Source organism: Anser cygnoides, chromosome 4, assembly GCF_040182565.1.
Source record: "Anser cygnoides isolate HZ-2024a breed goose chromosome 4, Taihu_goose_T2T_genome, whole genome shotgun sequence".
Classification (NCBI taxonomy): Eukaryota; Metazoa; Chordata; class Aves; order Anseriformes; family Anatidae; genus Anser; species Anser cygnoides.
Window position 1 is genome coordinate 1,915,385 of NC_089876.1, and position 12,431 is coordinate 1,927,815.

At 56.4% G+C, this 12,431-nt stretch overlaps 1 protein-coding gene across 1 annotated transcript; it reads left to right on the plus strand.

The window, feature by feature from the left end:
• Window position 1: 1 nt before the first annotated feature.
• On the plus strand, window positions 2-12,330 carry CCT7 (chaperonin containing TCP1 subunit 7). Its single transcript, XM_066997053.1, has 12 exons — window positions 2-137; window positions 1,713-1,866; window positions 3,164-3,270; window positions 3,707-3,832; window positions 4,690-4,742; window positions 5,676-5,847; window positions 6,884-7,048; window positions 8,086-8,274; window positions 8,886-8,983; window positions 9,594-9,726; window positions 10,777-10,983; window positions 11,733-12,330. Exons 1-12 carry the CDS (start codon window positions 132-134, stop codon window positions 11,955-11,957), a joined length of 1,635 nt encoding a protein of 544 aa, XP_066853154.1. The 5' UTR covers window positions 2-131; the 3' UTR covers window positions 11,958-12,330.
• Window positions 12,331-12,431: the final 101 nt, after the last annotated feature.

A 12,431-nucleotide genomic window follows, 5' to 3' on the forward strand; every position in this document is an offset into this window, starting at 1 on the left:
CCCCCGGCGGGGCCCGCTCTGGCCTCCCCGCACCACCGAGCGCGGCCGGAAGTGGTTGCCTAGCAACGCGCGGGGGATTGTGGGCGCGGGGCCTGCCGCAGCCGGGAGCCGCCGCGAGGAGCGCCGCCGGGATGATGGTGAGCGCCATCCGCCGCCATCCGCCGCCATCCGCCCCGCCGCCGCCCCGCCCGGCCTCCGCCGCCCTCCGGGGGCCATCGCAGGCAGGGATGCGGCGGGTTCCGCCGCACTTTGGGCCCGCTGATGGCGGCGCGGCCGAGCCTGCGGGTGCCGGGCGGCGGGCGGGGGGCTAGGCCCGGGCTTGGGGGGCGGCCGTGGGGCCTGCCGGGAGTTGTAGTCCGGGGACGGGGGGTGCGGGGTTTGCTCCCCCGTTGGGATCCGTCCCCCGGGGGGTGTGGGAGGGCGCCGTGCGGTTCCCTTCGCGCTGGGCTTCGAGGACGGGGCTGGCTGTGGCACTCCCAGCCCTCGGCTCGTCACCAGGCCCTCGGCGGTGGTCGTGTCGCTCTTCAGCGCGGTGGTTGTCCTGTGGTTCTGCTCTCGGCCTGGTTAAAGCTGGGGGTAACAAAACTTGGGCTGTGCCTGGACTTGGGGCCGTGCCCGCCCAGCACGTCTGGTTCCCTTTGTGAAATCCGGCAATGGGTTTGCAGAGCACAGAGAGGAGCCTGCTGGGGGCTTTGATGCCCTCTAGGCCCTGCCTGTATTTCTGAGACCTCTCTCTCTGTTTGGCATCAGGCAGGTGTGGTCACTTAGCTTGCGTTCGTCTACCGCGTCCTCTCTGAACGCGTTATTCTCCAGTTCTCCTTGGGGTCGCGTGGGCTGTGGCTTGAGATGCGACAGGGAAAGGGCCATTAGTACCAGAAGGACATCGAGGCCCTGGAGCCTGTCCAGAGAAGGGCTATGAAGCTGGTGCACAAGTCCTGTGAGGAGTGGCTGAGGGCACTGGGGGTGTTTGGTCTGGGGAAGAGGAGGCTCAGGGGAGACCTCATTGCTCTCTGCAACTGCCTGAAGGGAAGGTGTGGGGAGCTGGGGGTCGGCCTCTTCTCACAGGTAACCAGTGATAGGACCAGAGGGAATGGCCTCAGGTTGTGCCAGGGGAGGTTCAGGTGGGAAATGAGGAGACATTTCTTCTCAGAAAGAGCGGTCAGGTGTAGGGATGGGGTGACAGGGAGGTGGTGGTGTCACCGTCCTGGGGGTGTTTGAGGAGAGGTTGGACGTGGTGCTTGGGGACATGGTTCAGTGGGTGACAGTGGTGGTAGGGGGTGGTTGGAGCAGATGATCTTGGAGAGCATTTCCAGCCTTAATTATTCTGTGATTCTGTTGTGCCGAACATCCTGCTGGCTTAGCGATTACTGCGTGTGCTGTCTTCTCTAATATGCCATCAAAATCAGCCTCAGGGAGCTGCGCTGCAGTGAGGGAAGCCCAGAAGTTTTGTGGACAGTTACAGGCTGCTCCCAGGCTGCGTGCTGGAGGCATCCGGGTGAATTCCCGTGGAAGGACTTCGAGCCCCGCTTTGGAGCAGTGGGGTTAAAAGCAGCGTGCCTGGTGCTCTCTGGGTGGAGGGATTTGAGGGGTCTGTAGGTTTCGGCCTTGGCCTCGTGCGGTGGGATCGTGCTGGGCTGCGCCAGAGGCAGCTCTGGGCTGAACGCAGAGCACCCAGATCGGGGTGCCAGCCCTGCCTGTCTGTTCTCCTCCAGCCGACGCCGGTTATCCTGCTGAAGGAGGGCACCGACACCTCGCAGGGGATCCCCCAGCTCGTCAGCAACATCAATGCCTGCCAGGTGATCGCCGAGGCCGTGCGCACCACGCTGGGGCCGCGGGGCATGGACAAGCTCATCGTGGATGACCGGGGTAAGCAGCCTTCCTCAGCCAGGCTCCTCTCGCTGCTGATGGGCGTTGTGTAACGCGATTCAGTTCACACCTTCGCATCTGTTAAACCAACGTAAGCGTTTGTACAGGATTCGACTTCTCTGCCCCGTACTGATCTCGGCTCCCAAGGCAGGGGGGCAGGCCCTGGCTCAGGGCTCGGTTCAGCGCCTTGGTTCTGGCCCCAGCTGTCGCGGGTGTCCCACCTGCCTGCTGCCCAGGGTTCGGGCGGCTCTGCTTTCCTTGGGAGGCTGCTGAGATCCAGGGTTAGGGGTGACTCGACGCACATCCGTGGCAGGAAGGAGGAGCTGTGTGTCCTGAGTGTGATCCTCAGGTACCCCTGACTCTCACTCTCTGCCCCCCATCCCCTTGTTTTTATAACGAGGCTCATAATTTGCGTGGGGTTACTTAGCTCTTGGTTTGGCTGAGCGAGCGTGGGGTCAGTGGATGTTACTGGGTTTGTTTTTTGTGTGATGAGGGATGAGACTCACCCTTCTGAAAAGACTTGCTTCAAGTCACTAAAAGTTTTTTTTTTTTTTTTAATCCCTGTTACTGTAAGGTCTTAGAACTCTTTTAATATTTTTTACAAACACAAACTGTAATAATTGCATTTAAAAATGTCACTTGAAATTTCAATATTATTTAAATTTAATCTAAATTTTAAATTTACTCTGGATAATGCGATTTCTAGCCTCTTTCTTTAGGTGAGTATCAGACTAGAGTATAAGGTTTTTTTTTTTTTTTTTTAAACTTTAAGAAGACTATTCAGAAGTAGAGGGAGATGAATTTAAAGCCTCTCCCTTAACTGATGCGGAGACTTGTTCTGCACTTTGACAAGCTACACTTAATTTGCTCCAAAATTGGGCTAAAAGGACACTGTCAGTGTGGGATTTTTCCTGCTGACGCTCCGTGCAACAGCCGTCCTGGGCTCTCCACCTCTTGTCGTGCTGTCCGTGTCAGCCAGCTTACAGCTCTGTGTCTGGCTGTGTTAAAATATCGCGGTGACCGCCTTGCAGATCACATGGGAGAGAAAAAACAATGCGGTAGTTTGGCTGAAAATAAATAATTTTAAATGGAAGTTTGGGGTTACAGCCTGTGGTGGTTTCGACTCGAGGAAATTCACAGCGATGGAGCCCAGTGGGACTGGCTGGTTGGCGTTACTCTTGTGTTCAAGTCCCTGAGGTCTGCAGAGCTCCCCAGCACACTGACGCGTCCCTTTTGTGGTGCTGAGGGCCGGATTTGGGGCAGCCGAGCCTGATTTCCTCGTCCAAATCCATTACAGGCAAAGCCACCATCTCGAACGACGGCGCCACCATCCTGAAGCTCCTGGACGTTGTCCACCCGGCCGCGAAGACGTTGGTGGACATCGCCAAGTCTCAGGATGCTGAGGTAGGAGGGCGGCCTGTCTGTGGGCGGACGCACGAAAGGCAGCAGCGGGCTTGCTCCTGGTGGCACCGGTGTGCTCTTGGTGTTAACTGGGGGGGATTGGTCACGGAGTGCTGACGTTTAGCTTGGCTCCTTCGTGCTTTTGTTCTCGTGGTGACTTTGGAATCCCGTGGAGGTGGGAAGGGGGTTGGGAATTTCAGCGGGCCGAGTTCCCATCTGATGAGCGCGGGTAACTGGGAAATGGGAGACGTCACCGCGCCCTCAGACGGGACGGAGTCTGAACCCAGTGGTTCGCAGTAACCAAAGAATCCAGCTGCGGATGCGTGAGCAGAGAAGGCTGTGCCACCCGCGCTCCTCAGGAAGCCCTTGCGTGTGGTTTTGAAGCTGTTACCCCAGCAGCTCTGCAGGCGGTGACACCAAACCTTCCCCGTCCGCGCAGGTCGGCGATGGCACCACGTCCGTCACTCTGCTCGCTGCTGAGTTCCTGAAGCAGGTGAAGCCCTACGTGGAGGAAGGCCTCCACCCTCAGATCATCATCCGTGCCTTCCGCACAGCCACGCAGCTGGTAAGGCGGCGCTGCGTCTTGGGGGGGGGGCGCAGCCTGTGCCAGGGGAGGAGGGGGGTAAAATAAAACCGTTCTTCCAGGCCAGAGCCGGTGGTGAAGCAGGGTGGGGGTGACGGTAGCGATCTCCTGCAAGCATCAGCTGTTCTCTGCTATCACCGAGCTGTTGTTGCCAGCCCGTGCCTCTGGGGCGCTGTTCCCTTCTTTGTTTTTTCCTCCAAGGAAGAATGAATAAGCGGGAAAATTCACTTCCTGGTCTCTGCTGCTCCTTGTACACCTTACGTCTCGTGAAGCAAATCAGTCAGTCAGGCTGAACCTTCTCTGGGGGTTAACTCCGATGGTTGTAAAGCCTGGCTGGATTGGGGAACTGGGTTAGGAGGCTCTTAAATGTGCAGAGATAACCATTCAAAATCCCACCGGAGTTTTTTAAAGTTGTTATTTTTATGGGTTGAAAAGGAAGAAGCCTCTTAACGACCGCATTAAGCTTCTAGTAATTAAACCAGGAAATAGGACAGCAGGTGGGATCTGGGAGTTCTGCTCAGAGCGTGGGGTGAGGTTGTGTGTAAACGTTCTTAGCTGTCCATGCTGCTGCTGGTTGCCTGGTGTATGTGTGTGTAGACGGGGTTTCCCAGATCTCCGCTGAAAGCAGCAGCGCGGCTTTGAGCCTCTCCCCTTTCTCTTAAACTTGCTGGATTTCTTACAGCTGCTCTGCTGGAAGGGTTGGAGTAGTGAAGTGCTTGAAACTTCGGTTACGTTGAAGGAGGGAATAAAAGAGGGCATCAAATACAAAGGGAAGCTGGAGGTCCGCTCAGCTCACAGGCACGAGTTGTTAACCCAGCTGTTGGCTTGTGTTTTGGCAGGCTGTGAACAAGATCAAAGACATCGCTGTTTCCGTGAAGAAGGAGGATAAAGAGTAAGTCTCCCTCGTGGATGGCCTGGTTGCGTAGCTGGGCTTCGCCTGGTGGCTGCGAGGCGTTTCTGCCTTCTGCTGGGGCTCCGGCTGAGCTCTTGAGGTCGGGATGAGCAGCCGGGGCCCCCCGCCGGGGTTTTTCTCGAGCTCTCGGAATTTCCTGCTCCCCCAGGGAAGGGGCCGTGCTCGCACTTGGGTTGCGGCTGCAGCGAAGTGGGGCAGCGTTCTCCCGAGCGCTTGGAGGAGGCTAGGTACCAAAATAAGCGGCCTCATTCCTTCTGTCGAGTGACAGCGGAGACTTGCAGCGTTTGGTGGAATCACCGGCAGCGTTGAATGCTCGGTGCTTCCCTTAAAATCAAATCCGTCCTTAGCTGCCGAGTAGCTGAAGGGAAATGGCTAAGAACATTAATGAAATAATCACTGAAATGAGATGATAATGCTAGTGATGATTTTCTCCCTGCATTTTTTGCTCGTCTGTGTGATTAGACCTTCCTAGCACCTCCAGCAGAACTTCACGTTGAGCTGTGTGGCCCTATTAAATACACCAAAATAATTCTTGCTCTTTCTGCTCTCCTGTTTCCCTGGTGTCCCTTCCATCACCCGCTCTGCCACAACTTGTGTTACCCGAGGTAACGCTCGGAGAACCTAAATCCCTCTAAAGTTGTCCCAAACTTCATACCACCTTTGGATGAAGATGAGGGTGCCTGAGCCCCGCTGTTCTGCTCAGGCGTGTGGTATCTAAAAGCCAACCAAACCCCATTGGTACGGGGCTGATGTTCAGGCTTTACAAATCTGTTTTGGCTTCCACGTGCCCTGCTTTCCCCGTCCACGGCCAGGAGCTGATCCTTGCCTCCTCGTGTGGGTCTGCCATACACACAGTTTTGGGGTTTTGTGAAAGGGATCAGCAACAAGGCTTTGTCTTTTCCTCCCCTGCAGCGAGCAGAGGAGCCTGCTGGAGAAGTGCGCAGCCACGGCCCTGAGCTCCAAGCTGATCTCCCAGAGCAAGGACTTTTTTTCCAAGATGGTGGTGGACGCCGTCATGATGTTAGACGACTTGCTGCAGCTCAAAATGATTGGGATAAAGAAGGTGCAAGGAGGTGCTCTGGAAGTAAGTGCTCTTGGAACCTGCCTTGAGGGGTAGGGGACGGTGGCTGCAGCCCCTTTGAAGTTTTGCCTGCTGCTTGGCCCGCTCCTGCTGGAGAGGAAAGTCTGCCACAGTCTCCGAATCGTTATTCTGTGGCTGTTACTGTAATCACTTCTCACGAGCATTTTCATTGAGAGGAGACGTTACAATTACCCCATTATCTTGCCCGGACACCTGAGTTAGTGAATTAGGAATGTTTCAGCATCTGTTCTCCCTGCGTCAGGGCCTAGTGGTATTCTGGGGCTTGCGGAAATCGGCCCCCTGAGCAGGGGGGAGTCTCAGTTTTGCCCTTGTATTCGCCTCTCAGGCTCCTCGGAGACGTGTCTGTGGCTGGGGCAGATAACTTAGCACGCCGCTTTTTGGGGCTGGCTCGTTTTGGATCCTGGTCACCGCGCCCTGTCAGCTAGCACAGAAAATCTGGGCTTTCCCTGGCTGAGGAGGGTGAAAGGATGGGTGCTCCCTGGGCAGAGCTGAGTCTGCAGTGAGGTTTGATGCCCGTGGGGCGGGAGGTGGAGGTGCCGATTTCTCTCCTAGCCACCAAGTCGAGAAGTTCTCTGAAGGGGGCAGTGTTGGGCAGGGTAATCCTGCTGAGGAGCAGTCCTAGGGATGGTGGTGGAGCTTGTAGAAACAAGCCAAGGGGAAAAAAAAAAAAAAGGTGTGGGGCTGCGGATGAGAAGTATCTGTCTTCAAAGGGCAGAAACGGGAAAGACATCAGAGGGAGAACAGATTGCTCCATCCCTTGATCTTGAGATTGCGTGTAGCGTCTTCGGCTGCGGCGTCTTGAGGGATAGGAAGGAAATGATAGAAGCTGGTTCTGTGAACAGAGGGAAGAAAATATCTGCTGCTTATTTGCTTTAAAAGTGGGTTAATCAAAGGAGACGGCTGTTGGTGAGCGCTTTGTTAAATGAGGACTGAGAAGCAGGGAGTCTCCCGGGGGAGTTATTAACCCCGCTGAGAGAACCTTGGGAGGCTGAGCCTAACGAAATTCCCTCTCCTCAAGGACTCGCAGCTGGTGGCCGGAGTTGCCTTTAAGAAGACGTTTTCATACGCCGGGTTTGAAATGCAGCCCAAGAAGTACCAGTCTCCCAAGATCGCCTTGCTGAACGTGGAGCTGGAGCTCAAAGCGGAGAAGGACAACGCCGAAGTCAGAGTGAACACGGTGGAGGTAAGAGCTGAAAGGGGAGCCTCTCCTTCCTCGTGCCTGCCAGCTGGGAGCAAATGTCAGGGAGCTGGGCGCTCTGACTGCATCCGTCCCTCCTGAGAGTCCCTGCTGCGCTGCGCTGGGAGAAGTGTAACGGACCTTGAGTTACAGAGGCTTTAGGGCGTGTTTCTGCTCTCAGTTACAGCCAGCAGCTGGGTGGTGACTTCTTTATGCCTAACGAGTGGCCTCCCAGGGAAGTCTGAATTAAGTGGCACTTTAAATGTGGAAAAAATGTGTGTATTCAAGCCAGCGAGGTAGCAGTTCAGGCAGTAGACCTCTTTCCATCTCGTGGACTTAACCTTAAGAAACGAGGTGTCAGAGAATGACCCCGTTGCAAAGTGCTGCGTGTGCTTGGCTCCTGCGTGACTGCGGTGTCTGAAAATCCGCGGGCTTTGGTTTTTGGGTCTTGGCCCCGCTGTGATGTCGGTGATTGTTTCCCTGAGGTTCTCCTCGCTGCCTTGGCGGATGTGACTTCCCGTCGCGTTCGGCGGCTGCGCGTGGCGTCGCCGCGTGCTGTCAGCAGCTCTCCTAGCTGCCTGGGGCTGTGCTTCACTGAGCTGGAACGCGGCAGGCTTGTGTGTAAGGCTTGTCAAGCACGGGCACGCTGCTAAAACACGGGGTTTCTCCGTGTCTTTTTCCTGTTTGAGAGAACGCTGAATTTCTTCGCCCCAGTGTCTGCGCACGGCTCTGTAAACACCTCACATCAGTACAGTCCCTTCCTCCTTCCCGTGTTCCCTCTCTCAAGCTGTTGCTACCTTTTTCTCGGGTCACGCAGCCCCTTTTTCTACTCGGCTCTGCTGCCGGCAGCAGTTTAACAAACGTGCTTCTCCGTCATAAGATGGAGTGACCCAAAACTGCCTCTGAGCCTCGGGAAGCCGTCGGCTGCCACGGCCACACGGAGCAGCGTCACTGCTGCCTTTGCTTTAGAAGAGCCCGGGTGCAGTGGGGTGCGTTTACTCCTCTCTAACGCCAGTGCTGGCCGTTCCTCTCCTCCCTGCCAGGACTACCAGGCCATCGTGGATGCCGAATGGAACATCTTGTACGACAAGCTCGACAAAATCCACAAGTCGGGAGCCAAAGTCGTCCTGTCCAAGCTTCCTATCGGTGACGTGGCTACTCAGTACTTCGCGGACAGGGACATGTTTTGTGCTGGCCGTGTCCCGGAGGAAGATCTCAAGAGAACTATGATGGTGAGCTGCCTTGCTCTTGGGGTAAAGACTTGAAATTCAGCTTGAATAGTGCCAGGCCGGTCATGCCATCCCCAAAACAGGGCGCAGTCAGTGACTGAACGTGAAGATTTAAAACAAAAATCACGTGGTTTCTTTGAGAAAACGCTCGTTGCGTAAAGTTGTAGCATACTGACAGAGCTGTACCTTGGCGGAGCGACCGATCGCAAACTGGCTGCGGCTGCGCTGCTTTTTAGTTTCCCTGGTGTTACACCGTATTAGGTTCTGCACGCCGCGTTGGTAGAAGTTTATTTTCCCTACTTCTTGCCCGTTCTGCTGTGAGTGGGTTTCTCTGAGCTGCCTTTGTGTCGCTGCTGGACTCCAGAGCCCGTGAGTCAGCGCTTAAAAGAAGCGTAATCTCATTTTGCTGTCGAGGATCGCTTCTGTTGCTGGTAGCCTGCCTAGATACTCGAGATGGGAGGGAAGTAGATTGTTTTTTTTTCCTGAATCTGACCTGCGGGGTGGTTCTGCATCAGCTAAAAGGCCGGGCTGTCTCAGAAGAGCAGTAGCCTGCTGGGTGAATTTGTCTCGTTTGTCAGCGCTGGTAACGCCGCGCTTATCTTCCTCCCGTGCAGGCCTGCGGCGGTTCCATTCAGACCAGCGTGAATGCCCTGTCAGACGACGTGCTGGGCCGATGCGAGCTCTTCGAGGAGACTCAGATCGGAGGAGACAGGTAAACGTGCCGGCTGTGAGCCTGGACTCCTGTGCAAACACTCTGGTATTAGCTGGAAAAGTTAGGGTGTGAGCGTTAGCGGGTGGGAGCGTCTCTCTAGGCGATGCGGAGAGCAAGACTGCATCGTTACTTCTTCGTGTGAGGCTGAGGAGCAGCAGTCAACTGTCATTTAAGGCTTATCTGACCTCTCCTACATGCTTTTTAACTATCATTTCCCTGGTGCAGTGTAGAAGGCCTGGTGGTGTTTCATTCAAACTTAAAAGCAGCGCCTTCCGGGCCTGGTGCTGGCATCGTCTGGTGTCCCATGGCGCCGCTTCACGCCGTGTCAATGGAGCTGGGCACCGCGCGGTGGGGTTCTTCCTGTTGCTAGAGGAGAAATCCTCTTTGGGGCTGTCTCCGAACATCTGCTGTGCTCCCGCCAAGTGAAAATGAGAGCGCCGGCTTAGTGCAAAGCCTTTAGCAGCAGCAGAGAGCAGATTGCCCTGGGTCAGCGGGCGTTTCGCTCGTGAATCTCGCTTGGGAAGAGCTGCTCTGCCCTCGTGCTGGGCCCGCTGAGGAGCAGCGCTGCCTTTTGGTCGCCTCAACCGTTGCCGTGTTGTGCCCTTGGCAGGTACAACTTCTTCACAGGCTGCCCGAAGGCAAAGACGTGCACGATAATCCTGCGAGGGGGCGCAGAGCAGTTCATGGAGGAGACGGAACGCTCCCTGCACGATGCCATCATGATAGTGCGGAGAGCCATCAAGGTAAGGACCCGCGGAGGTACCTCCCTGCTGGAGATCAGCCCCGGCACAGCCGTAACGCCTTCCAGCAGCCCTCTCACACACCCCGGCGCTGGCCGAGGTCTCTCCTACTGGACTTCTGCTGAGGCAGGGAGCCGCAGCCTGTAGACGGAGCGTGCAGACGAGCAGCGTCTGACTGATTGACTCGATTGCTGTCTTCTCTGCAGCACTGCCAGCCGCTTTCCAGGCACGCCCGGCTTTGTCTTCTCTTTAGTTTTTAACCAAATTGTCCTTGCTGGGTTGCTGCGTGTTCCGTCAACACCTTCACCCTGGCAGGGAGCGGTCTTTGGGGTGTGCTGGGTAGGTCTGCGGTGGATGTGAGTAGCAAGGTTGATTTTGTGCCTGAATTTCATCTGTTACAAGCCCATTCCTCCCCCCCTCGGTGACTTCTCGGAGGGATAAGCGTTGGTGACCACCCCCTTGTGTGAAGGTACCGAGAGAGGGGTCTGAGGTGTGTGGGACTGTGCCGTGCTTGCAGGGTTGCTGCTCCTGTGTTCCCTAACTGCAGGCGTTTCTGGGTTGCGCGTGATAACGTGTTGATGTGTGGTGGTTTTTTTTTTTCCTGTGAGGCTGAGCGCCCATGGAAGGAAGCATGTCAACATTTTTGGAACTGTTCTGGCTTCAGAAAGAACATCCTGATCTCTCTACTGAAGCAGACAGGGAGGGGAAAAAATAGCTAGTAGGAGAACTTGGCTGCGAAGCGCTGCTGCAAATATCTGCAGTTCTGAACGCTTTACAGAAATGAGGGACGCTTGTGCAGCGCAAGGGAGGCTGTGGTCTGCCGGGCCCTCGCTGGCACAGCACCGCCCGACCACGGGACCGAGCTGCTGGCAGGGACCACCCGAGGGTCTCGACCTGTTTCTGAAGTGTGGTGGCCCAGGCTGGGGGCTTCCCCCGGGACTGCAGTGCCTGCGCTGCCCCGCTGTAGGACGCTCCTGGGAGAGGGGCTTTGCTGCTCTCCCCGTTCCCGGGACAGGAGTGCGAGCGTCGCCTCTTCTCCCTGTCTTTTTCCAGAACGACTCGGTGGTCGCCGGCGGTGGCGCGATAGAGATGGAGCTCTCCAAATACCTCCGGGACTACTCCAGGACCATTCCGGGCAAGCAGCAGCTGCTGATAGGAGCTTACGCTAAAGCCCTCGAGATCATTCCCCGCCAGCTCTGTGACAACGCGGGCTTCGATGCCACCAACATCCTGAACAAGCTGCGAGCCAAGCACGCGCAGGTGGGTGCCTGCCCTTGGCAGAGCCGCTGGAATTCCTCCACGTTTCTGCTGGGCTCGTGTCCCCTTTGATGAAACGCTGGGTTTTGTTTTCAGATGCAGCGTGGGCTTGCGGCAGGTTGCTATAAAGGGAAATGATGTGTGTTTTCCCTTTGATCGCAGCTGTCGGGTGACTTTTTTTAGAGCTGGGAGTTCTGATTTGCTTGTTAAAAGTGCCTCGTTTGTCAGGAGGGAGGCTTCTGTATTAAACAGGAAAGTAATTAGTGGAGAAGTTGGCTCCGCGGTGCGTTTTCCAGCGGAGCTGCAGACCGGAGGTCCCTGATTGCTTGCGATCGCTTCAGATTTTGCGGAGCGGGTGCACGTGAGGCCCTAATTCAGGCGGTTAAGTCTCGGTTTGCTGCTCGTGCCTTTTAGCAGCAGTTGTGTCGCTGTGGCGTCACCCGTGCCGCGTGTCACGCCGCAGGTGACTGCGGTGGGTGAGGGAAGAGACAACAGCGAGGGGGAAGTCCGTTGTGTTCGACAGCTTCTTTGTGAAATGGAGCAAGTTTCCTGTCCTGTGAGGCTTCGCTGCCACTGTTGGCTGACAGCTGAGCCTTTTTTCCTTGTGTTCTCCTCAAATTTCCCCCCTGCTTCGTACAGCGAGGTCCAGTCTCCATCTCCTCGAGCGTTTGCGTGCCCTTGCTTCTCGGGACATCATCCCTGAACTGCCCTGCCCTGTAACCAGAGCTTCTCCCCTTCTCTTCCCCTGCCAGGGAGGCATGTGGTACGGCGTGGACGTCAACAACGAGGACATCGCCGACAACTTCGAGGCCTGCGTGTGGGAGCCGGCCGTGGTGCGCATCAACGCGCTGACGGCCGCCTCGGAGGCCGCCTGCCTCATCGTGTCCGTCGACGAGACCATCAAGAACCCCCGCTCCACCGTGGACGCCCCTCCCGGTGGCCGGGGCCGGGGCCGAGGCAGGCCCCACAACCACTGAACCCCCCCCTCTCCCTTTCGGCGTCCTGGGGCTCTCCTCCGGCGTGCGGATGGGAAACGATTCCTAGCTTAATTAACAGGCCCTTTACCAGATGGTCACTTGGAGGGTTCACGGGCAACCACTGGCCTCGTTTAATTAGAGTCGAATCTTGGCGGGGGCAGCGGCAGCCCTCCTGCGAGGTGCCCTGCCCCAACATTTCTTCCACAGCACTGATCCCCCGAGGCTCGCCCCGCGGCAGCTGTGCTGGGCAGAGCCCTCCTCGATGCTGGCAGGCAGCGCGGTGAGCACGCCTGGGGTTTCTTTGTATTTATACGTCTGTCTGCTGGGGGTTTGAACCCGGGCTCAATAAAAGAATGGCAGTGTTTCCGTGGCAGGCTTTGGTGGCTTTCTTCTCTTTGCTGCTTGCTTTATTCTACAGGGTGGTAGCTTGAGGTTGTTGTACCTTTTAACCATTTTTTTTCCCCCATTTTCCCC

What these genes read in the sequence shown, in the direction of transcription:
- CCT7 (XM_066997053.1), top strand. An exon ending in CCAAGTCTCAGGATGCTGAG is followed by an intron (nt 3,271 to 3,706) that starts GTAGGAGGGCGG and finishes CCGTCCGCGCAG; the next exon opens with GTCGGCGATGGCACCACGTC. An exon ending in TGCGAGCCAAGCACGCGCAG is followed by an intron (nt 10,984 to 11,732) that starts GTGGGTGCCTGC and finishes TTCCCCTGCCAG; the next exon opens with GGAGGCATGTGGTACGGCGT.